A 22,925-nucleotide genomic window follows, 5' to 3' on the forward strand; every position below is an offset into this window, starting at 1 on the left:
AGTATATATATAATGTAATATTTGATAGAATGATTGTAATAATCTCATTAAAATATATACGTCGGCCAAAAAGAGAAAATTTCGAGCCTTAGGCGGGCCACTAATGCAAGGATCACAAACAAGTGACTCATTGACGTTTTTAATCGTTCATTTACATGTCCAACATTTGGATGATTTAGATCATTTAATTGATGTGATTTTAGTATTGTAGCCGATTATTTGATTGTTTTGGGGTATCAGTAGTGTGCATTGTGTTTATTGGGAATCCACAAAAGTAAATCCCAAATTTAAATTATAAAAGATTAAGCAAATGTAAACAAAGTAATTTTAAGCACACATGAAATTTATGAATTTTATGTGCAAAAATCCTTACAGGAAAAAAACTATGGAGTAAAGTGACAACGAATCACTACGAAAAAGTCAATAAAACCCTCATTTTCATCTTTCTAAATTCTAGAAATGATTAGCCCTCAATTAGCTTCTATTAGGATGTAATAATCAATCCCCACAATTTAACAAAGTTGCACACAATATATATGTCGCACCGTGAAACAATTCCCACAATTCCACAAAATTTTATGCGCCATTGATCCAAGCATCAATTGGACAACACCGATCAAGCAATCCTCAATCAATTAAGCCTAGCATGTTCGAGTGATTAAACATGCCTGAAGGTGTCCAAAGATCTTGTAGATTCATGAAAATATGTGCCTTTAATTAATAGTAAAATAATCATTTTCATGCCTTAATGGTGTGTTTCCATCTGCCATGGTTAATAAAATTCAGTTAGGCGATTTTCTCATCATCTTTTTCATACAATAGCCGTATTACTTTAAATAACTTAAAAATAGGTGGGCCTCGGAATATAGACTAAAAGAAAGTGGATTTCCCTAATTATTCCTTTTAAAAAAGCTTTCAAGCATTGGTGAAGATGAGGCCTTATGGCTTGTTTTTTAACCCTTTACTATGGTAAATGCTACTAATTAGATAGTGATTATTTTTAATCTATGTTTTGAGAGATGAAATTCTAAGAGATAAACATCTCAAGAAACGGGATTGCATCGCGCCCATTAGCTGCATAAATTTTGTGGGTCCCACCATGATGTATATGTTTTTATTTATGTCAACCATCCATTTTTTTTGGCTTATTTTGGGGGCATGAGCCAAAAAACTGAGGCGGATTTGTAATCTCAAGTGGACCACATCTTAGGAAACGGAGGATAATAATGTCCACAGTTAAAAAAAGAAATTTATGTAGGGCACACATATATCTATCATCCAACTTGTTCATAAGGTTAGAGAGACATATGAAGCACCAGCACAAATTTCAGCTTGATCCAATACTTTTATCGCCAAAAAATTTTCAACAGTAGGTGTTCAATTCCCTTGCAGTGTGTTTTATATGGTCCAGATCCACTTTGGATTTACCTCTTGTAGTGTGTTTTATGGTCCACATGCACTTTGGATCTACCTCATATTTTTGATAATGCATTAAAATGAGTTGATAATTAATGAATGTACGGTCTGGATCAGACGCATACATACTGTAGGCCATTAATTTTATGTATTTCGTTCTTCCCCACCTCAATTTTTATGAAACTATCAACTTCTCCAGCCCTAATTTACATGAATTTTCCCAGGTAACTAGTCATTACCCATTTGCATACATTTACTGTGATAAATGATGAAGGAAACAGGCACTCAGAGCTGGTTGATAGCTTTACAGCCACGTATTATATGTACAATCTGATAACATCCATCAGAAGCAATGATGCATGTGACGCCAGCTGTTCTCCCATCTCCAGCTAAACGACTTGTTTTCTCTCTATCCCCTCCGTTTCTTGTCGTGTGGCCCACTTGGGTTTTGAATCTGCTTGATATTTTTATTCCTATCTTATTCTTAGTTTGAGAAACCGATACACTGAGTGGATTTCTCACTGCGGCCCCAGATGACTTCTAACCAAAGGAACTTTTTGTGACCCAAGTGCACAGGCGATCACGTCCCTATCATAGCTGGGCTATTATATCAATGGTCTGTATCACCTAAAACTAACATATACATTTGATTACGTATATGATCTCAGAAAAGGCAAAACACAACCGTAGAAGATGAAGGCAGACAGCAATACACATTTCGTACTAGTGCATGGTGGCTGCCATGGAGCTTGGAGCTGGTTCAAACTCTCAACGTTGCTCACGTCAGCCGGTCACCAAGTCACAGCCATTGATCTTGCCGCTTGTGGGGTCCACCCGAAGCGAATCAACGAGATCGGCTCATTCCACGACTATACTCAACCATTGATGGATTTAATGGCTTCTCTTTCACCTCACAAAAGGGTGATCCTGGTGGGCCACAGCTTCGGTGGTGTTGTCATTTCTCTAGCTATGGAGAGATTTCCAGAAAAGATCTTGGTGGCCGTTTTCGTCACCGCCGTTATGCCGAATCTTGCATCTCCACCGTCCATTATCGTGAAAGAGGTATATGTGATCATCTACACCTTGTTTTTCTTTTTTTTTTTTTCTTTTTTTAATCCTTAGAAAGTACAAGAGACGTGGGTTTTATCATGATTGCTTGATCCATCAGAAAGAATAAAAGTATATGGTAGGAGAAAGGTTCTTTTCCATGAGAAGTAGATAACGAAAAAAGTTAGTATGGCCGTCCTTTTTTTTTTTTGGTCCACTGTGGCCCAGTTGATGAGAGGAGTGGCCTGATTTTTGGGCCATGGCATCAAAAAGATCGTGTCCCACCTTTTGAATGGCTTTGATGTTTTGCATGGGGCGTGTATGGGGGCTGGGATCTGCATGCGTGTGTACAGGCATCCATGACTAATCTGTGTGAACTTTTCCTATTTTAGATATCGGTGGTGACGCTAAGGAGCGGATTAGGTCACCGGACTCACCCAAGACGGTGCAGACCTTACCGTGGGGCCCACCTTGTTGTATTTATTCTGTATCTACGCTGTCCATCCGTTTTTACATATCAATTTAGAGAGTTATTCCAAAAAGTAAGCAGATCCAATTATCAGTGGACCATACCATAGGAAACAGTGGCAATTGAACGTCCTACCATTAAAATATTCATAGGGCAGACCTTAATGCTTCCATAGTGTTAATTTACCATCCAATCTGTTAATAAGGTCACATGAGTCTGGATGAAGGGAGGAAACAAATATCAGCTTCATCCAAAACTTTTGTGGCCCATTAATGGTTAATCACCACTGTCACCTAAAAATTGGATCTGCTTCATTTATGGAATAATGCTCTCAAATGATCTGAAAAAACGGATGGACGGCGTGGATACATAATACATGCATCAAGGTGGGCCCATAGTAACCCTACGGTAATGGCCGCACCATCTTGGGCGAGGCCGGGGTCTCACCTAATCCACTCTTTTTACACAAACCTTGGTGGAACCATCTCGCGCGATGTCCGTGTAAAATCAACTAAAGTCCTGAACGCCAACTAGCTGGTGATGCTGCCACTAGCCAGTGGCTAGTGGTCGGTGCTTTGTGGGCTATCATGATATATTTGTTTCATCCACGCAGTTAATCTATATTTTAAGATCATTTTATGGTAGGAGCCCAAAACTGAGGTAGATCCAAATCTCAGTTCCACCACATCACAGGAAATAGTGTTGGTTGAGTGCCCACCATTGAAAACTTCTTGGGCCACAAAAGTTTTACATCAAGCTGGATTATTTTTTTATTTTTTCCTTCATCCAGGTCTGTATGACCTAATCAATAAATAAACATTACGACGACTAGCGACCTGGCTAGTGGCAACATTACTATCCAAACCATGTCCCTCCGTCATGCAGTTTAGGCGTTTAATTAGCCTGCCATTTTTTAGCGGCAGGGAAAATTTTGGGGACTGAACACCCACTGTTGAAATCTTATTGGGCCATAAAAGATTTGGGTCTTGCTGCTATTTGTCATTTCCATTGATGGCAAAAATTTTCATCCCCCACTGTTTCCTATGATGTGGCCTTGGATTTTGGATCTATCTCAGTTTTAGATTCTCATCCTAACATAATCCGATGAAACTGATGGATGGATTGGATCACACAGAAATTGCAGTGGACCCCAAAGTTCCATTTTGCATGAACTTCCTGAGATGGGTGTTGCAGGAAACTCACATACGGCCAAATAAAACCTGGGTTCATTATCCACAGTGTAACGTTACTTAACTGATGGTCTTATCTCCTTAGAACAAGATGCATCCATGTAGAAAAGGGTTGTAGCCTTGTAGGATAAGTTCACCTACAACCATTGTATGTAATCGATTCCCTTCTTAATTATATTTGTAAGATGTAACCCTCATTTGTTAGTGAAAGGACAGGTATTCCAAAGATTGGACACTCTGTTGGATTGCCGATTTGAGTATGATGAAAGGCTGGAGAACGCTCTAACCTCAGTGATCTTTGGCCCCACGTTCATGGCAACAAAGCTTTATCAATGCTGCTCACCCGAGGTATTTAAGAAAAAAAAACAAAAAAAAAGAAGAAAGAGTTTACGTGTCAAAGAGCAATTCATATTTTCCAATACACCCTACCACTATAGTGACAATTTTCGTTTACACCGATATATCAGCAAGGAGATTTTCAAATTATGAGGGGTCTCTCAGGTTATTATTGAGAAAATCTAGCCAAACATAAATGAGGATTTAGAATCAACTTGATCTCAATATAATTGTAATTTGGATTCCGATGTATTCCAAATCTAAGTTCTCAAATGGGCCATTTGGGAATGAATTGATTTTTTAAATTACAAGAATTTATCTTTTTATTGGTCTATAAAAATCTATTTATGGGTCATTTTAAAAACATATCTTCTCTACATCTTCTTTTCTATCACTCTTATTTTAGATGGCTTTTATTAATTGCAGAAATTTCAAAGGGTAAAATACAAACACTAAAGAGGTTAGGGGGTAAACAACAAAAAATAAAGTAGTCAAATACATATATACGCTTTACAAGTTTGTTCAAAGTAAGCCCTTCTCTTTTTTTTAAAATTTTTTTTTTTTATTTTTTTTTATTTTTTAACTTTTGCAAAATGATGCTCAATTTTCTTTGATTTATAGAAAAGGCTTATATTTCTAAGCAATTTTTTTTCCTCTAAACTTTGACAATAATTAGATGTGTACACAAGTTGAACTGAGTCGAGCTTGGCATAGCTCGACTCAGCTCAGCCACTAGCTTACCCTACCTGGAGCTCGGCTTGGTCCTTGAGCCTGATTGGCTAGCTCGGCTCGGTTCGATCAGCAGCTCAGGCCAGTTCAAGCCAAGTTCGAATCAAGATCGAGCTGAGTTTGCTTGTGCAACATTTTCACAAACACATAGACTGCACCTTCAAATTTTCACTATATGTAAAACAATAACAACATTTTTACATATATTTCATCAAACACTTTGTATGCCACATCAAAATCAAGAAAAAAAGGTATTTGTTTCATATACATACCTTCCTTGCCACCAGTTGACATTTCGTTGAGTAATTTCATCAAACACTTGGTGAGCAACATCAATATCAAAGTAAGCGAGTCACTGAACTGGTTTGATCCAAGTTTGATTTGAGTTGGGTTCAATTTGAGTTGAGTTGAGCTCGAACTCGGTTCAAAATTTTTTTGAGCTTAAAAAATCAGCTCAACTAGGCTTGAACTCAATTTCAAACCAAGTTGAACCGAGCTTTTTCGAGTCAAGTCGAGAGAGCTAACCGAGCTAACTCGGTTCATGCACGGCCGTAACAATAATGGAAGTGGGACACATCAATTCCCCCACGTACTAAAATGTGGAAGCTAAAGTAGGTCACGTCTCTAATTGATAGGGGACTATTTTGGAATCTCCTGAAAAGTCTTTTTGTGCCAAAGCGACGTTTTTGCACCTTTTGGCCTTCTCTATGACTTCTGATAATTATTTCATTGGGTGGTCTTGAAAACAATGATTTGAAACTGAAAGAAGGGCATGTGTGGTGCCTACAAACAACAAATTGAAATGAATTTTGATGCACTTTTTTAATTATTATTTATTAATAATTTGAAAAGGGGCATTGTCAAAATCCTAGTCCCCCTGGCACTTGCACCCATTTTCTGAGAGTGCAGGGAGCACACAAAAGTCCTTCCCTTCTTAAGTAGAGAGGATATGGCCAACTTGTATTGCCTGCGAAAGCTAAGTGGCGCCCACCACCATGTACGTGAAACATCCACTATGTGTATCCATTTTGCTGGATCATGTTGAGACAGGAGTACAAAAATGAAACAGATCCAAAACTCAAGTGGGCTGCTTGACAAGAAACAGTGAGGATATTGAATGTCCAACATTGAAACTCTTGGGCTAAAGAAGTTATGGATTAGGCTAGTATTCATGTGTTTTAAATTCATCTCAGTAGGAATAAACTTATTAAGAGTATACATGGCATATATAAATATTACAATTGACCTTGGGGAGGTTTCAATTGTAGGCATTTTACTGCCCACTTTTTTCAGTCATTTAGTCCATTTGAGTTTTGTATCTTTCTCTTTTTTGGTGAGCCTATACCATTTGAAAAAAATGGATGAGCAGGTGAATTTCTCTCAAAAATCACAATAGGCCCCCACCTAACTTCCCGCTACTCCTGAAAGTTCCTGCAAAAGGCCTTGGCAGTCCAAATCCGCGTCCAACCTAGGCGATCAACACGCTGTGTCTAAGTCATCAAGAACTTTATTTCTATACACTTTGCACACATGTAAAATCCAGGCTGTTCATCCGGTGTGCGTCACCATGGGATTACTTGTGCTGCAAGGATCACCACTGTCTATTAGGGCTAGAAGATGAGTGGTCGGATTTCATACGTCTTCGCATGTGAGAAAAATCCTGTACTACAGAACTACTGGTCCTACTTGCATTGGGACATTTGCATAGTGCAATTGATGGACGTGAAAATGAACTCGACCATTCAAATTACAGTTCTTTCTGAGCGCTATAATTTGATTTTCTTTCTTTTCTTATAATCGTTCATTTTCCAAGCTATTGAAGGAATGGTTACAATGTTCTTATAAAAGTAATCATTTGAAACAATAAGCAATCCACAAAAGGGGCAACAAAATAGATCGCAGGACGGTTGATTGGACCTGCCTTTTGGTAGTTAATATTAGCCATCTGTAAAATAGAATACTAATAAAATGTAAGAGTTCTACGAGGTGGGCCTAATTGATCAACGGTTTGGATCTCCCATAAGGGTTAGATACCATAATCAGGCATACCGTTGGACCCTACTAAAGTAATGATTAGTCTAAAATCATATATGTGTGGTGCGCTTCAACTGTGTTACACGCACTAGTTGGACTAGAAATGCTAAATTCGTGTGGAGCATGTAGGTAGGACTAAAGTACAGGAGAGAGAGAGAGAGAGAGAGAGAGAGAGAGAGAGAGAGAGAGAGAGAGAGAGGACAAAGGTGAGGCCCATCATGTTGTAAATATAAAGAGGTAAGCTATGCAATAACTAATTGTTTGTTTTCATATTTTTTACTAGTTATACAAAGTTTGGTAATTTAAATAGTTTCTAACAGTATGCTATTTTTAGCTTATAGTTAATTAAGTAGTGAGTCGAATCAGCTTGAACCTTGTTGAATTTTTGAGTTTTAAAGTATGCATAAAATTGGTTGTAGGTGATTTTCGTCTAAGAGAGGAGAGGGAGAAATGGTGAGAGATTCGGAGGGGAAGGATATGTTACTCAAGGGCATGGGCTACAGAGAGAGAGAGAGGATAGAATGAAGTATTTCCAATGATGGGCAACCATTCTCCACTTTTTCTATTGCTCTGGCCCACTTGAAGTTTAGACCTGCCTTATTTTTGAGCTAGCGCTCATAAGCCATTGTAATAGATGTTTGGTGTGGATGTTACACAGCCATCACAGTGGGCCCACAAATCCATTGTTGCACATCTCCCTTATACTGCACTTCTGTGCCAGATATATGCAAAGAGGGAGAGTCCTAAAGGACTACACCCAAAGAAGGGGAAAATTGCTACAATCTACATACTGTTGTAGTGTGGGAGAAAAATCTAAACCATTCCGTACCAAAGGCAACATCTTGTAGGTGATGACTTTGACTTCTTTTGAGGAGTAACCCTTTGTAGGATTGAGCATCTGGGGTTAGCCTTGAAGGGCTAGGGCTTGAAATCCTAAACTTGGCCTGAACACTGGGTGTGGACTAAAAATCTAAGCCCAGTGTCCAAGTTGGGTTGGGCCAAGGCCAACAATGAATAGCCCTGCCTAGCTCAACCCAAAGGCTTTAGTGTATATAGTAGGTAATGAAAATAGTGTGGTGTAGAGACTAATATTGATGCTTTGGTACAGTGTGATCCACACGCACTAATAAATTATTTATATTCTACTTATGATTTTAATAAGGGTCCATTTATGCTTTTATTTTTATTTTCCTTAAAATATTTTAAAAAAACATTCACATATGGCTTTTTATCTTTTCTCTAGCCTAAAACTATCCTAATAGCATAATCGCTCGGGTCACACATTCAAAAGGAAGGCTCTAGTCAGTCAGGTAGCTGCATAATTAAAGTGCTAGTCAACATGCATTTAAGCTTGGAAAATGCCATGTGGCATTCTTCAGATCATTCGAACGAGGTATCCTTCTGAAAAAGATTATACAAAGGACGAGATATGAAGATGAAGTCTTTAATGAATCCGGCATGTCATAAAAAGAAACGCACGATTGCTAATACTTTTGGGTGGAGGTAGGCTAGAGATAAGATTAATTTTGTCTTTATTCACCTCAATTTTATTGGACGATATGATATATCCAAGCACAAATTCCTTGTGAACCATCCTAACCAAGGTTGCCCATGCATCCCAAAACTAATATCAAGGATAGAAATGTTGAGGACTGATCCATTATATATGGTATAGATTACTTCATTTGTTTCTCTGGATAATGCCTAAGTATACCTAAGTCTAACTTACAAACTAAGTGGAAAATGATACACTGAGGCAAGGTGTAGCACAATCTGGTAAGCCACCAATCACAATTTGCCGTGTCACATCTTAAAGCACTTTTAGGAAATTAAAAAATAAATCTGAAAAAAAAAAAGTAACCTTATCTGCGGTTTCCCCTCACGGATTGATGGGTTATGAAAAAGTAACTTTATTAATTAATCTATCTGTTGTTAGATAAATAATCTCTTTACATTGTGCGATTGGTGGCATCACAGGATCATACATTGGGCACGATGTTGGTGAGGCCTGGGAAGCCATTCCAAGAAGACACATCCAAGGAAAACATGCTTTCAAAGGAGAATTACGGGTCAGTTAGCCGAGTTTACATAGTATGCAAGGAAGATGAGTTGATAAAAGAGGATTTACAGCATTGGATTATTGCGAACAACCCACCCAAAGAGGTGATGGAGATTGACGGATCTGATCACATGGTCATGCTCTCAAAGCCTCGAGAACTGTGCGACTGCCTCTTGGAGGTTGCTGAGAGATATGCTTGACTGGGGTCTTTACAATATTGTAATATGTTGCTTAGTTGCAGGTAGAATTGGAGATGGGGCCATGTAGACGTGTCACAGTGGGCCCTATGCAGCCAGTCCATTCATAGAATATATATATATATATATATATATATATATATAGAAAAGGTACTATGCGCTTGACCTCACGATAAGCTCCCGTGAGGTCGAGCTGTGTGGGCCCCACCGTGATGCGTGTTGACCATCAACCCTTGACCTCACGATAAGCTCCCGTGAGGTCGAGCTGTGTGGGCCCCACCGTGATGCGTGTCGACCATCAACACCGTGCATTTGATGGATCCCCTCTAAATTATGGGATATCCCAAAATCAGCCGTAATATGGAACTCAGGTGGGCCATACCATCTAAAATCATGTGAAGACATGCCAAAAACAAATAAAAGCACTTGGTGGGGCCAACCTGAGTTTTGAATGCTGCTGAAACTTGGTCTGAACCCTCATCCAAGTGGGACACACATAATGGATGGGTTGGATTTGCAAACCACATCTCGGTGGGCCCAAAAAATGATTATGAATGTTTTAATGATGCACGGCCCCTCCCCACTTCTGTATGTGGTGTGGCCCACACAAGTCACGGGTTGACTTGATTTTTGAGACCTAGACCCATGATGGAATGGTGCATCTGACTGATGGGGTAGATGTTCGAAACACATCACGGTGGGGCCCACACAACTCAACCTCATGGGACGGTCTTGTGAGGTCGAGCGCATAATACCTTTTCCCTATATATATATATATATATATAATAAAATCCTTTTTCTTGCGTTAAAATATTGGAAACTGATACATTTTTTTTTTTTTTTCCAGAAGGATCTATTTATTTCATAGGATCAATAGGATTTACAATGCTAAATGTTCAGAATCCTAGGTTCGAGCTACCCTTAATAAGGGCTATCATAAAGAAAGGGAAAAAAATGAAACGACAGACAACAGTGGTGCTCTATCCCCAACCTTCACTCCTAACTTCCTCCAGTGGCCAGAAAGGTCGACTTCGGCTATAAACAGGGCCAATTTTTATTGTTCGCTGATCATTCTGACCAACGCATCCGCCAGCCCATTACCTTCTCTACAAATATGAACAAACTTTACATGGCTAATGAGGCTAAGATTCTTGATTCTATCTACCCAGTACTTCCATTTTTAACCTGGCAAGCTAACCCAGAAAGAAAATTCACCTCCTGAAGAGAGTCAGATTCTACTATGAAGTTTGGGAAACTGTGATGGAAACTGATGCATGTGTTGCGATATGTCTTAAATCTGAGTCCTTTCGCAACTGGGATGCGAAAGGGTCCCTTCGCAACTAGGATGCGAAAGGGAAATTGCCTAAACTATAAATAAGTGTTTCTAGGGCTTTTCTAGGGTATGGGAAATAATTCTAAGGCTTTCTAAAGGGGTTCTAGGAAATCAAAGGGTGTAGCAAGGGTGAGATTCGAGGTTATTTGAATTGGGTAAGTCCTCTCTCTTTGTAATTTCTATTTTCATAGTGGAGATCTGTCGCTTTGTGCCGTGGTTTTTTTCCGTAAGGGTTTTCCACGTTAAATCAGTGTTTTCTTGTGTGTGCTTAGTGTCAATGTATTGCTATCCTAGATCTAGATCTGTGTGATTTCGCAGCATAGATCCCAACAAGTGGTATCAGAAATATCGTTGGGGCATAGATCTGAATCTGAGGGATTAGTAATAATGGCGAGCACTAGGTATGAGATTGAGAAGTACTCAAGAAAAAATAATTTTGAGTTATGAAAAATCAAGATGATGAGTTCCTTAATCAAGTAGGCGAAGATGGTACTCTTGAGGAGCGGAAGTCTACTATGACTAATGATGATTGGAATACTCTTGATAAGAAAGCTTTATCATCGATCCGTTTATGTCTCACGGATGAGGTTCTCTACAATGTCATGAGGAAAAAAACTGCGGCTAAGTTATAGGCGAAGTTAGAGGATGTTTATGTGAAAAAATCCTCTGAAAATCGCCTGCACTTGAAGCGGTAGTGGTATAACTTCAAGATGGCAGAGGGTGGAGATCTGGAGGCTCACATCAGTAACTTTAATAAATTGGTTTGCAAATTACTGGATATGGAAGAAGTGATGAAAGATGAAGAACAAGTATGTATGTTGCTGAATTCTCTTCGGGCGTCTTATGAATCATTCAAGGACACAATGTGCTCAGCGAATAAAACCCTGAGTGTCGACACCGTTATCTCGGCCCTTCAAGGGAAGGCCATGAGAAAGCTCAACGTCGACATGGGGATATCTTCTGATGCACTGTTTATAGGGGGTAGGAATTCTGAACAAGGTACAGGTTCTTCAGGTTTTAGATCCAAATCCAAGGGTAAGGGTAAAGGAAAGGTAAAGTGCTGGAATTGTGGGAATGAAGGACATGTGAAGAAGGATTGTGAAAATCCAAAATCAAAGAGAGAAGATTCTGAGGCTTCATACAGGGAGGTTAATGTTGCCACGTCAGATGAATCGAGTGGATGTGATGGTGATGTTTTTTCTGTGTTTACTATCATGTGGCCATACGATGATCGTAAGCATGAGTGGATGCTAGACACAAGGGCATCTTTTCACATGACTCATCATCGGAGTTGGTTCGCTAGCTACAGGGAGTGCGATGGTGGACAGGTGTTTATGGACAATGGCTTTGCCTGTAATGTTGTGGCCGTTGGTACAGTGTGCATCAGGATCTTTGATGGGGTGGAGCGTACCTTGACTGATGTCAAGCACGTTCCTGATTTGAAATAGAATCTAATTTCTCTTGGTGTACTTGAGACAAAAGGATGTAAGTACACAGGTATTGATACTACTCTTAAGGTATCTAAGAGGGCACATGTAATCATGAAAGCGCAACGACTCGGTAACATGTATAGGTTGATCGGGAGCACTTCAAAAGGTGGAGCGTTGCAGTGGATGTAACGGATTTCACCTTTGCATGTGTGTGGCATGTTGGGCATGGCCACATGAGCAGGCAGGGCAGGAAGGCTGAGACGCGTGGACAGGGACACAGAGCAGGTGGAGCAGCCACCTGTGAGAAGAATCACACGGCATGATCATAAGATATCGGCAAGGTACATGGACGACTCCAATATCGCAAGGGATTTATCTTCTATTTAGATGGCTCTAGGTGAGCTTGATGCTGAGAAGTGAAAGGTGACTATAGGCGATGTGATGGATTTGTTGTACCAGGCTGACATATGGGAGCGGGTGGAGCTTCCAGTGGGCCGGAGAGCGGTTGGATGCAGGTGGATCTTCAGGAGGATACAACATAGATACAGGGCGAGGTTGGTAGCGAATGGTTATTCTCGGAGAGAAGAGATCGGATTCTCAGAGATATTCGCGCCGACGGTATAGCAGGTGTCTATTAGATCCGTGATTGGCGCTAGTTGGCCAATGTGATCTTGAGCTGAAAGGATGGATGTGGAGTCTTCACTTCTGTAAGGGAAAGTGAAGAGCAGATCTACATGAAGCAACCAGAGCAGTTCGAAGTTAAAGGGGCTGAGAAAAGACTTTGCAGGAGGTCGTGGTTTGACCTGTCGCCTAGGCAGTGGTTTGATTCCTTCATGGTGAGTCAGGAATTGATGACATATAGATCGCCAATTATGACATGTCTGAAATCAATGTACTAAAGACTTGGTTAAGTGGGACATTCAGGATGAAGGATCGGGGGGCTGCAAAGATGATTCTCGGCATTGAGACTGAAGAAGTAGGTTTTGGTAATCACAAGAGGAATACCTTGTGTGTAGGTATTGATCAGGGATGTGATAGGTCAGGTAAAGCCGAAGAGTGTTCCCTACACGTCTCTCCTCAAGTTTTCCTTAGGACATGTCCTAAAACAGATGAGAAAAAACAGGATATCTCATGAACCTTATTCGAATGTGGTTGGCAGTGTATGCCATAGTCTGGATTAGACCGGTTATTTCATAGGCTGTCAGTGTTGTGAGCAAGTACCCCAGTAAGCAATATTGGGTAGCGGTGAGATGGTAAGAAGACTGCGTCTTTCCTTTTGAGAAGTTAGGAACAAAAATGGTTGGGCATGTGGATTCTGATCCAATGGACATGCTCTCCTAGATCGTTCCTATAGAGAAGTTCAAGGTCTGTAAAACGTTTCTGGGCTTGGCGATGGTGTAAAAGGAAGACAGAGTGTGCAAGAGAAGCTATGATGTGATGCAGAAATAAGAGAAGAGGTCAAAAAGCTACACGGTTGAAGATTGAAGACATGGTGAAGATTGTTGCAATATGTCTTAAATCTGAGTCCTTTCGCAACTGGGATGTGAAAGGATCCCTTCACAACTGGGATGCGAAAGGGAAGTTGCCTAAACTATAAATAAGTGTTGCTAGGGCTTTTCTAAGGTATAAGAAATAATTCTAAGGCTTTCTAAAGGGGTTCTAGGGAAATTAAAGGGTGTAGCAAGGGTGAGATTCGAGGTTGTTCGAATCGGGTAAGTCCTCTTTCTTTGTAATTTCTATTTTCATAGTGGAGATCTGTCGCTTTGTGCCGTGATTTTTTCCTATAAGGGTTTTTCATGTTAAATCTGTGTTCTCTTGTGTGTGCTTGGTGTCATTGTATTGCTATCCTAGATCTAGATCTATGTGATTCCGCAGCATAAATCCCAACAGCATGACAATTAATCACTTGCTCTAAAAGTTCAAACTAATAGAGCATGACAAATCAATCCATTTATCTCATAAACCAGGCTTCAAATCTATAGGTTCGGTTTTCAACCGAACCCTCCTCATGGGGCTCCAAATTCATGGGTTCTACCCCTTCATGAGCTCCAAATCCATCTTTTTCACCTCACATAAGCCACCCGCTGTTCACACCCCAAGTAAAGGGTTGTGATGTAGTAATAAACTCGGTAAGACCGAGGTCGAATCACAGGGACTGAAACCTGTACGTATTCTGAAAATAATGAGAACTAGAACTAGAATAAGATGAAATCTAAACCAAGTGAATATAAAGGAATAATGGTGAAAATATTAATCTAAAACTAGTGAAATTTAAAGGTAGGAAACTAGGATGTCAAGGATCCACTTGTTGAGATCAGGGAGATCTACACTTGATTCATGAATACAACTGGTCTTCGAGTCCCATCTTCATCTAGTTGGAAGATATAACCATGAAAATCAATCTGAACTTCTTTTAATCTAGTTTTCAAGAGATAAGACTGATGTAAATTAGAATGGATTCCATCACAAGACTATGCCCATGAGACAAAGTAAACAACGGAATTACACCAATCCATGGCCAATTTGAGTGATGTATGAATGTTAGGAAGGTTTTCATTATCCAACCATGTCCAAGGGGTGATGGTGAACAACCGGGCTTCCTGATTTCATAATCATAAAAGAGAAAGGAAAGACTTAAAGCCATCGGAGATCTATTGTAATTTTGGTCACAACAAACCATTAAACACTGAAAGTATTCCTATTAATCAAACTAGCATCAAAATCAGTTCAACATGAATCAAAACCGTAGACAGAATCTCATCACACTACAAGCTTCACCTCTTAGCCCTAGCTAAGAGGTTTAGCCAGCCATGTATATGATCAAGCTATACTCTCTTAAATAAAAATAAGCTTCACCTCTTCGCCCTAGCTAAGAGGTTTAGCCAGTCATGGATATGATCAAGCTATAATCTCTTAAATAAAAATGAAAAGAAAAGAAAAGAAAAAAAACTCTTCCTAGTGCACCAAATGCCTCCATGGCTGCTCCACGTTCCCAACGATCCTCTCTTACATGCTCGTGCATCCTCCTTTATAGGAGTTTCCAGTCGGTGGTGAAGTCGGTTTATGCAGCACTTGCATAACGGCAATGGAAAACGCAAACAGGGTTGCGTTTGGGATCTGTTTTTGACATAGCGGACCATCTCAACCTCCATTTTGCTTCCTTGGATGGGATCTGCTCTGACTGGGCTTCCCTCTGGACGGTTTGGATTTGCCAACCGTCCCAAGATGGTGGCCCACAGCATCCCGGAACGTCCGGAATTCGCTGGCTTGCGAAAACAGGGGCCTGCGCACTTTCTTGCACTGTAATGATTGGTGGCGTCCATGATTGGTGACGAAGGAAAAATCCACTCTTTCCATTGGATGAGGCTCGAAATTATGGTCAGAAATGGATGTCTTTGGCCATCTGTTGATGTGGCCCATAGGTTCTTTTACTCTGCCGTCCATCTTCCGTTTGGACGATAATTTGCATGTCCGTACATTCATGGGTCCAAAAGGACACCTATTTGAGGGTCATAGACACCCGTTGGACACAATGGAAGGTTCTGATCATCAGAATGCGTGATGAGTGGGTCCCACAAGATAAAAATGGCCTGCGTGCGTTAGACACTGTGGCCTTTCTTGATTTGGAAGAAGAGAGTCGGTCATGGTGCGCTGACCGATTTTGAGAGATTTGGTGCATCGCCGGTGCACTTATGTACTGTGCACACGTGATGTAAGTGAAGATCCTACGGAGATGTTCATAGAGATCCGCTCCGTCCATTCCTCTTACCACCTCAATTAAGATGTTGAGACAAAATTTGAAGTGTATCTAGGTATCACGCGGGCCCAAAATCAATAGTTTATGGGCTAATTTGTCTGTTGGGCCACTTCCACAGAGATCTAGTGGCTGAAATTCTATATGTACGGTTCATTTATGGTCCTCAGGCTAGATATAAATTTTTAAGCGGAACAAATGGTGGAAACCCTATGATCTTGCATTCTGGACGCTTTTCAGGCCCGTATAACGTGAATGGCCAGATTTCCTCGAATTTCTGGCATGTACTTTCCTCGAACTCGGTTCCCTGGAGTCCCTCCCTTGCCTTGGTGACTTCAGAGCATTAATTCCATGCTTTTAGTACCATTTTTCGGTCTAGGCTCCTAAATTCACCTTCCAACACAAACATGATTAAAATAAGGCATTAAACAGTATTGTGTTCCTAAAATATGATAATAACTAGGGTTTAATATGCAATATTTGACCCTCAATACCCGCCTTACATGGCCCCTAAATTCATGAGTTCTACGAGCCACCCACCCCGAGTGTGCGCCTGCAACCCAAAGGCCACCCCATTCGAGCCCGGTGTGAAATTGCTCCTGCATTAAAAACTGATGTAATATAAGACCTATTTGGGAGCTAGTAATAGATTCTTTCAGTTGTGTATGGGTGTACACAAACCGAGCTAGCTCGGTTAGCTCGACTCGACTCGACTCGACTCGAAAAAGCTCGATTCGACTTGGTTCGAAGCTGAGTTCGAGCCAAGTTCAAGCAGGCCCTAGCTTGACTCGACTCGACTTGGATTGAATCCAGCTTAAATTGAATTCGGATCAAACTAGTTCGGTGACTCAATTACTTTGCCATTGATATTGCTGAAGTGTTTGATAAAATAACTCAACGAAGTGTGGCCCACAAAGTTTTCAATAGCAGAGATTTAATGCAACTTTTTCGTATGGCGAATCCCATATCATTTTGGCTCATACACTGACATGAGCTAGCCAAACTGATGGGTGGAGTAGATGTCCCACCACATCATATGGGTCCCACCGAGCTCCCACCTACAGGGACTCCCTAATTTAGTGGGGTTACCCAAAAGTCACGTCCACCTGTACCCTAATGAGATTGGAGAACTGAGAGTTTCTTTTTTCACTAGGCCGTTGAATAGCTGCACCATGTCATTCTCATCTCCCACAACGGCCCCCACGAAGCGGACAGTTGATATTAACACACACGTAGGCCAAAAATGAAGCCGATGTATATCTCAGGTGAGGCACATCACAGGAAAAGAGGTGATTGAAGGCACACCATTAAAAATTTCCCAGGGCCCATTGTAACGTTTATTTGCCATCTAATCTGTGGATTAGGTCATAGTGGTGACAAAGAAGGTAAGTACATGAAACAAATACCCTTTTTTTTTCTTGGTTTTCTTAATTTTTATGTTGCTTAGAAGGTGTTTGATAAAATACCTATAAAACCATTGCTTCTGTTTCACATACATAGGGATTTTGAAGGTGCAGTACAGGTGTTTGTGGAAATGCCTAAATGGCGAACTCAGCTTGATCTTGGCTCGAACTCGGCCTGAGCTGCTGACCGAACTGAGCCGAGCTGGCCAGTCAGGCTCAAGGACCGAGCCAAGCTGAGGTCAACCAGTGGCCGAGCCAAGTCAAGCTGAGGCCAGCTTGACTCGGTTCGACTCGATGTACACCCCTACACTTGTGTATGACTGGGAGTTTGCATTATTGTTATTATTATTTTTTTAAAGTTCTTTTTGGTAGTTATTTTCTTGGAATATACGTGATCAAGTGAATGGTGAACCATAAAAACTATTCATGAATGAACCTTTGTATTGAAAGGCTAGAATGCATCAATCCACCATCTCGCTTGGCCCTTGCGAGGTTGCCCTACTACGTAGTATTGGAGAATGGATGGAACATATTGATTATGGTAGAAAAGATTTCATAATTGATGTGGACCGTTCACCATGTGAGACCATCCTTTGATGGAAAATCCTTGTAAGAACTGTTTTGAGTAAATGATCCTAATCATTTCATCAATGGTTTGGTGATGGATTATCCATGTTGATGACACTAGATATGTTAGACCCTTTATATATATATATATATAGGGGAAAAGGTACTATGCGCTCGACCTCACGAGCCCATCCCATGAGGTCGAGCTGTGTGGGCCCCACCGTGATGCGTTTTGAACATCTAACCCATCAGTCAGATGCACCATTCCATCGTGGGCCTAGGTCTCAAAAATCAAGTCATTCTGTGACTTGTGTGGGCCACACCACATACAGAAGTGGGGAGGGGCCGTGCACCATTAAAACATTCATAATCCATTTTTTGGGCCCACCGAGATGTGGTTTGCAAATCCAGCCCATCCATTATGTGTGTCCCACTTGCATGAGGGTTCAGACCAAGTTTCAACAGCATTCAAAACTCAGGTGGGCCCCACCAAGTGCTTTTATATGTTTTAACGGTGTTTCACATGATTTTAGATGGTATGGCCCACCTGAGTTCCGTATACGGCTGATTTTTGGGATATCCCATAATTTAGAGGGTACCCATCAAATGCACGGTGTTGATGGTCGACATGCATCACGGTGGGGCCCACATAGCTCAACCTCATGGGAGCAAATCGTGAGGTCGAGTGCATAGTACCTTTTCCATATATATATATATATATATATATATATATATATATATATATATATATATATATATATATATATATCAGTGGAAACATTACAATATTTTGGGCAACCCGAGGATCAAATGAAAAACCACATGGGCTGCCTATCATATCCATATACAAAAACACACCTCCCCAACCTGAGCCTATTTATGCGCTAGCCTCTCTAATAGCACCCAAACCAACCTTGTCCAACATGATCATACCTCTAATAAAGCGAGGTAAAACAGTTACATCCCTAATTAGAACGTTCCTCTGAGTTGTCGCCCCTTTCCTAGCCGGCCCGTTCCCTTCCCTAGGAATCAAGGAGATGGAAAAGTTGCATTTTCTACTGAGCCCCTCTATCTTGACCAACCAATATTTCCACTTCCACGCGGGACTAGAAATACCCCTAAATGCATCCACTGCAAATATAGAATCAGATTCTAAGATCACCTGCGTGAATCCATGAGAGACACATAACATCATCCCGTCGTGAATTGCACGGAGCTCAGCCTTGTTATTTGTCCCAACACCGTAAACTGAGGAGAAAGCAAATAACATATTGCTGGCTAAGTTTATGCAGATTTAGCCTCCCCCAGATGGCCCGGGCCGGGGGATATGTTAGACCGTTGATATCGATCATCTACTATGTGATGTCACCCTTTAATGGTTGTTGACACAAGAAGATTTTCTTTTCCATCTTGCCCCGAAGTCAAGGTTAACACGGGGGGACCATTTATGCAACCAAAATTTAATAAAAGCCATGGTCCATGGCTACCTTTTTCTGCAAGTATTTTCCATATTTTAATCCTTATTGCTTTCCCTTACTTAGTAGCGTGGGATACCAAGCTTTTTAGGATAAAAATTGAAGGATTTTGAGACCTTTGATAGTCAAAGCACCGATCTACACCGTCTCAAGATACTGTGGTTAAATTCCTCGATCGTTTGTGCCTACCCTGTAGAAAATTCCTTCACTAAAGCCTGCGAGGCGTGGAGCACTTATCACCACTCTGCCAAAGTACAATTGGGTGGCCGACTTTTTACTTTCACATAGAGACATGATTACAGTATCAAAATCTATTATTATATTGATAGAATCCACAATTTCATTGTTTAATACCTTTCATTTTTAATTTATATATTGATCATCATTATCACTAGAGACTTGAACCAGTAATCACAAGCAGGATTACACCATTGGTTAGATTTTGTTAAAATTCTAAGTCACTTCTCTAGTCAAGTCCTAAATAAGCCCACTAATGACCGATTAAAGGCTCTAACAAGATTCACTTAATCTTGACTAGAGAAAGACAATAGACAATATGGGCCCAATGCATTTTATGCATAAATGTGGGGCAGACTTGCATTACGCCAATGCCCATGGACAACCTACTATGTTTCCTAATTTTCGCTTAGAAAATGGAAATAAATGGTATCAAAGAAGATTAAAATGCCACATTAAAGGTTGATGGTCCCAAGCCCAGATTTGGGGCCACAATGTTAAACATCCCATGTATAGCGATTAGACATTGATGTTGTCGCCCATGGGCTTAAATGAGTGTGACCCATGATAGACTACAATTTTGTCTAGAAAATGAGGTGAGAAAACCAGCTGGAGTAAACCTAAATTCGAGCAGGCCGGTAAAACCAATATCTTAGGCCTATAGCCCATGCCCCAAATTCCTTCTTCATATCTCTCCCTTAGGGTTCATAGAAAAACCCATCTCCAGTGGCTGTGGTCAATGATGGTTGCTGTTGTCATGCCTATTAGTGACGGTGGTAATGGCTGTTGTTGTTAGATGCAGCGGAGACTTAACTATAATACAAAACAATTGTGTGGCAGGTTGTTACCGCTGCAAAGCCAACAACCCCTTTCTCGTATTTTTTTAAAGCATATTTTTCTCTTATTCCTTTTCCATTTTATCTTTTCTATTCCTTTCAATTGTTACCTTTACAAATTGGAGATTGACGTAGGGGAGGACGTGAGGTCGAGCGCCGTCTTCCTCAAGAGGATAACTATTCTGAATCCACGGAACTTCTCTGGACTCCTCACAGAGACTTCTCGAATCCACGAGGAAAGAAAGCAGAAAATAAAAATAAATTCTAATAAATTCGGAATTGATTGATTGATAATTAAAAACAAGTTCACAACCCTTTAAATAAGGGTATCAAGCAATGGGAAAGAAATCATAATCAAACTACAACTCAAACTCCTAGAATCCGCGACTTACTATAAATAGTAAACTTACTATTTATAGACGGTTGTGATGTCTACTAGTGCGCAAGGTTTTCGGCCAAAAATAGTAAGTGTCCTATTTGGCTTCACCAAACCGTTCTCCTAATTATTCTAAGCTCTTCTCACGTTGGGCGCAACTCCTAAAGCCCGACGGATGAAGAGTTATAATCAAACTAAAACTTACTATTTATAGTAAAAACGAAATTAAAACAGGGAAATGACCGTCGATCAAGGGGTTTTTCACAATTATGGGCTGCACAACCCGACATAGCTGGGTTGGTTGGCTAAAGTAGCTCGTTCTACCCCAAAATCATTTATTTAACATCAGATAACTCATTTCAGATTGCGAGATACGCCCGATCTAAGGTCCGATGGCCCGGATCACTTCTGTCGTCGACCGGGCCTTTTCTGATCCATCTTGGCCATGAAACTGTCCGCGACTCGCTCTACATCAGTCCCCTCCACTTCAAAAGAACTCGTCCTCGAGTTCTCATCTTGCGCTGGTTCATGATACTCGGTCAAGTCCACGACGTTGAAAGTCTGTGAGATTGCTATGTCATCTGGAAGATCAACAACATAAGCGTTGTCATTGATCTTTCGGATGATTGGTACCGGTCCAATCTTTTTATTCTTTAACTTGTTGTACGTTCCGGTCGGAAATCGTTCTTTGCGCAGATGGACCATTACTTGGTCACCCACCTCGAACACTTTTTGTCGCCGATGCTTGTCGGCTTGCTCCTTATATTTTTCGTTCGAGGCATGTAGCTTGGTTTGTACTTCCGTATGAATGCCCATGATCTTGTCGGCCATATGTTCCGCTGCAATGCTCATGCCTGGGAGCTTGGGCAGAGGGACCAAGTCTACTGTGTGGCAAGGTACTCGTCCATAAATAACCTGGAACGAGAATTTTCCTGTCGAGCGGTTCATCATGTTGTTGAATGCAAACTCCGCTTGAGATAAGGCCAAATCCCACTGCTTCGGTTTTTCTCCTGAAATACATCGAAGGAGGTTTCCCAACGTGCAATTCACAACCTCAGTTTGACCATCAGTTTGTGGGTGGTAGGCGCTGCTGAACTGAAGTCGTGTATCGAATTGAGTCCATAAAGTCCGCCAAAAGTAGCTTATGAACTTCGTGTCACAGTCAGAAGTAATAGTCTTAAGAACCCCATGTAGTTGCGCAATTTCTCTAAAGAATAGATTCGTCACGTGTGTTGAATCGAGAGTCTTCTTGCATGGAAAAAAGTGCGCCATCTTGGAGAAACGATCTACTACCACGAACACCGAATCCATGCCGCGTTGTGTTCGTGGGAGACCAAGCACGAAGTCCATAGATAAATCCTCCCAAGGGCCGTCAGGCACGGGTAACGGAGTGTAAAGGCTCGTATTATGAGATTGCCCCTTAGAGGTCTAACAAATATAACAACGTTGGACTGCCTTTCCCACATCACGTACCAATTGCGGCCAGTAATACCATTCTTCCACAAGAGATCGTGTCATGTCTCGCCCAAGGTGTCCGCTGAAGCCACCTCCATGTAGCTCTTGGATTATCTGTTTCCTTAGCGAACTGTTTGGGATGCACAGTCGATTTCCCTTGAAAAGGAACCCGTCTTGCATATGTAAGTCGCCGGGGTGACCTTCTTGGCATCTAACCCATGCGTCCTTGAAGTCGTCGTCATCGGCATATATGTCTTTAAGGTGCTCGAACCCGACAACCTCATTGCTCATAGTGACTAACAAAGTTGCACGACGACTCAGTGCATCAGCTACTTTGTACTGTTGCCCTGACTTATGTTTTAGTACGAACGTGAATTCCTGCAAAAACGAGATCCATCTAGCATGTACACGGTTAATGTTAGCTTGACTATTAATGAATTTGAGAGCTTGATGGTCCGTTTAAAGTATGAATTCCCTTTGAATCAAATAATGTCGCCAGTGCCGCAGTGCCTGGACCACCGCGTATAACTTGATCTCATATGTAGACCACTTCTTACATGCATCGCTAAGTTTCTCGCTGTA

General features: G+C 41.0%; 1 protein-coding gene across 2 annotated transcripts; it reads left to right on the forward strand.

The window, feature by feature from the left end:
* The first annotated feature begins 2,093 nt into the window (after window positions 1-2,093).
* On the forward strand, window positions 2,094-9,570 carry LOC131229463 (methyl jasmonate esterase 1-like). 2 transcript variants are annotated; one of them, XM_058225425.1, is made up of 3 exons: window positions 2,094-2,478; window positions 4,339-4,470; window positions 9,199-9,570. In XM_058225425.1, exons 1-3 carry the CDS (start codon window positions 2,110-2,112, stop codon window positions 9,478-9,480), a joined length of 783 nt encoding a protein of 260 aa, XP_058081408.1. In that variant the 5' UTR covers window positions 2,094-2,109; the 3' UTR covers window positions 9,481-9,570. The 2 variants fall into 2 exon arrangements, with proteins under 2 accessions (XP_058081408.1, XP_058081409.1); XM_058225426.1 differs by lacking the exon at window positions 4,339-4,470.
* Window positions 9,571-22,925: the final 13,355 nt, after the last annotated feature.

This window comes from Magnolia sinica, chromosome 16 (genome assembly GCF_029962835.1).
Source record: "Magnolia sinica isolate HGM2019 chromosome 16, MsV1, whole genome shotgun sequence".
NCBI lineage: Eukaryota > Viridiplantae > Streptophyta > Magnoliopsida > Magnoliales > Magnoliaceae > Magnolia > Magnolia sinica.

Excerpts from the sequence above, each read along its gene's own strand:
- LOC131229463 (XM_058225425.1), top strand. The coding sequence starts at position 2,110 with ATGAAGGCAGACAGCAATACACATTTCGTACTAGTGCATGGTGGCTGC. Across the intron at positions 2,479-4,338 it reads CGTCCATTATCGTGAAAGAG|GTATTCCAAAGATTGGACAC; the intron begins GTATATGTGATC and ends GTGAAAGGACAG. Across the intron at positions 4,471-9,198 it reads ATCAATGCTGCTCACCCGAG|GATCATACATTGGGCACGAT; the intron begins GTATTTAAGAAA and ends GTGGCATCACAG.